Genomic DNA, 2,166 nt, shown 5'->3' with positions numbered 1-2,166 from the left:
TCGAAAATGGCTTCCCCAGTCGTGGCCCCGGTGTCGCCCGTTCGCCCTCGCTCCGAATGGCCATCCCAACATTACCATGGCGCGCTCCACTCGGTGCCGGCACTGAGTCAAAGAGCAGCCTGCTTCACTCTCCGTGGCATGTGGTGCCATGTGCATGCAACCATTGCTGGATTATGCATGGCGCTGCACCCGTCGACAAACTCAACGCCTTTGCCACCGACATGGAGTCGCGAGGTGGATGGAGTCGCTCGTGGCATGTGTAGTCTCTTCTCACGTTCAGTAAACGAACTAGGAAGGCCGAGGGCAATCGTGTGTGGAATTGGCACGCCGTGGACAGAACGCCAGTAAAAACTCTTTGGTTTCTTCGCTGCTATGAGTCGATTGAGCGCTTGGAGGAGAAAGCTGTCTTCTGTGTACTGCCCTGTCGCCAGGAGGTCGACCTTTTCCTGCTGCAGCCTCGCCAGCTCCTTGTCTTGACTGAATTGGACTTGGTGGAGCATATCCAACTGCTTCTTGACCGCCAGGAGTTCTTCTCGGTCGCCGTCCAAAACAATGCCTACCGCAAGTCGCATCTTTTGTGAGGATGGCATGTCGGCAAGTACACACACCTCTCTTCTCGGGCAATGTACTAGAGTCGCAACGCCTCCAGGTCCTGCGCCTTGTGCTCGTCCTGCTTGCGCTTTTCTTGGTGCAGCAGCTGCGTGAGGCGGTCGACCTGCACCGCGAGTTCCTTTTGCACTTGAATCTCTTGGTCCTTTTCGACTTGGACCAGCCGGAAGTTGTGTCTCCTAGGAGTGCGTCAAACGATTCCCCCTATCCCTGTTTCCATGCCGCCAAACAGCGACCACTTCCACGCGAAACGAGATGCCGTACCAGCGTCGCAATCGTCGCTTGATGCTGAATAATGTCTTGGCTGAGGACGTTTTCAGGGCTCTTGCGCTGCTCGACCCGCAGTGCCACAAGGTCGGCTTCCAGTTGATTCAGCTGCGACTCGGCTCGGATCTACACAACAGACAAGCGCCTTGAGTTGTACAATCCAACAAAAAACTTCCCACGATGCATGATCCGTACGGCGCGCTCTTCCATTTGCCGACGCTGCAACTCGCTGAATCGCCTCCTCCGCCTTGGCCAACGATCGCTCACGCATGCCCAAGTCATGTAGCGTCTGCCGCAGCTTCTTTTCCAACGCCACGTACTCTTGCTGGGCTTCTCGAACCTACCACAGCACCCATATCACGACGTCGCCTCAAGCCATACGCATTCAAAATCGTGCAAAACATGGTTGTTCCAACGGTGTAAGTGGCATCTTTTCATGCTGGCAAATTGCAACACCTTGACGAGAGGCTCGTACCATTTGAATCCTCTCTTTTTCTCGAAGTGCCCACTCTGCCTCGAGCGCTTCCATCCGCTTCGTTTCGGCCTGTTCCAGCGCCGCTTGCTCCTTCCACATTGCACATTCCCACGCTATCTTTTCCGCAGCCAACGCGTTCCGCTGCAACGCGATGCCGCATGAACAACCCTACTCGACAACAGCTCGGTTCGACAATACAACAGCATGTCATGCATGATTTTCTGCACCTCGCTCGTCATGTGCTGCACCCACCTGGTTTTGTTGAGGTTGGTTCGGGACTGCGGACCTAGGCGCCGGACACGTTTGCTGTTGCAACGTCGAAGGGGGCGATGTCCCATTGCCATCGTCGACTTGGTTCTTCGTCGTTGGGCGAGGTAAGATCATGGGGGCCACCGACACTCCCTCATGTTCAAGGTGCTCCATGGAGGATTGTGGAGGGGCGGCAACGACTTCGCGCAATCCTTCATCGGACAGCCTATGGAAAAATGCCGTCAACAAGTCGGCCATGCAGCAACTTACATGTCTGGATGGATCTATTTCGCGCGGACGTGGAGCATGGCGACTTGAGAAGTCGCTCCCATCACAGGCACATCGCAGGTCGTAAAGGGCCGATACAGACAAATTTGACTGTCGTCCAAGTGGGCATGACCATTTTGAACCGACCAGTCGGAAAAGCAGTCGCCGCACGTGTCGCACTCATACTGGACTGTGGCATGCATCAAGTACTGCAGACTCAACAAAGCCTGGTCAAGGCGAGCCACGTCGGGCGCGACGACGTGGAAGGTGAAGGGGAGGTGAAGTTGGGACGTGGCCAC

General features: G+C 55.7%; 1 protein-coding gene across 1 annotated transcript; it reads right to left on the bottom strand.

Moving 5' to 3' along the window:
• Positions 1 to 83: 83 nt before the first annotated feature.
• On the bottom strand, positions 84 to 1,521 carry H310_11402 (hypothetical protein). The gene is made up of 5 exons (XM_008878085.1): positions 1,352 to 1,521; positions 1,072 to 1,216; positions 874 to 1,002; positions 609 to 788; positions 84 to 556 (listed from the first exon to the last, which is right to left on the bottom strand). The coding sequence occupies exons 2-5, from the start codon at positions 1,156 to 1,158 to the stop codon at positions 371 to 373; spliced, it is 582 nt and encodes a 193-aa protein (XP_008876307.1). The 5' UTR covers positions 1,159 to 1,216; positions 1,352 to 1,521; the 3' UTR covers positions 84 to 370.
• Between the last annotated feature and the right edge of the window lie 645 nt (positions 1,522 to 2,166).

The sequence above is a fragment of the Aphanomyces invadans genome (genome assembly GCF_000520115.1).
Source record: "Aphanomyces invadans strain NJM9701 unplaced genomic scaffold supercont1.31, whole genome shotgun sequence".
NCBI classification, from domain to species: domain Eukaryota; phylum Oomycota; class Saprolegniomycetes; order Saprolegniales; family Verrucalvaceae; genus Aphanomyces; species Aphanomyces invadans.
The sequence above is the reverse complement of the archived record's forward strand: the minus strand, read 5'-3'. Positions and strand labels throughout refer to the sequence as shown.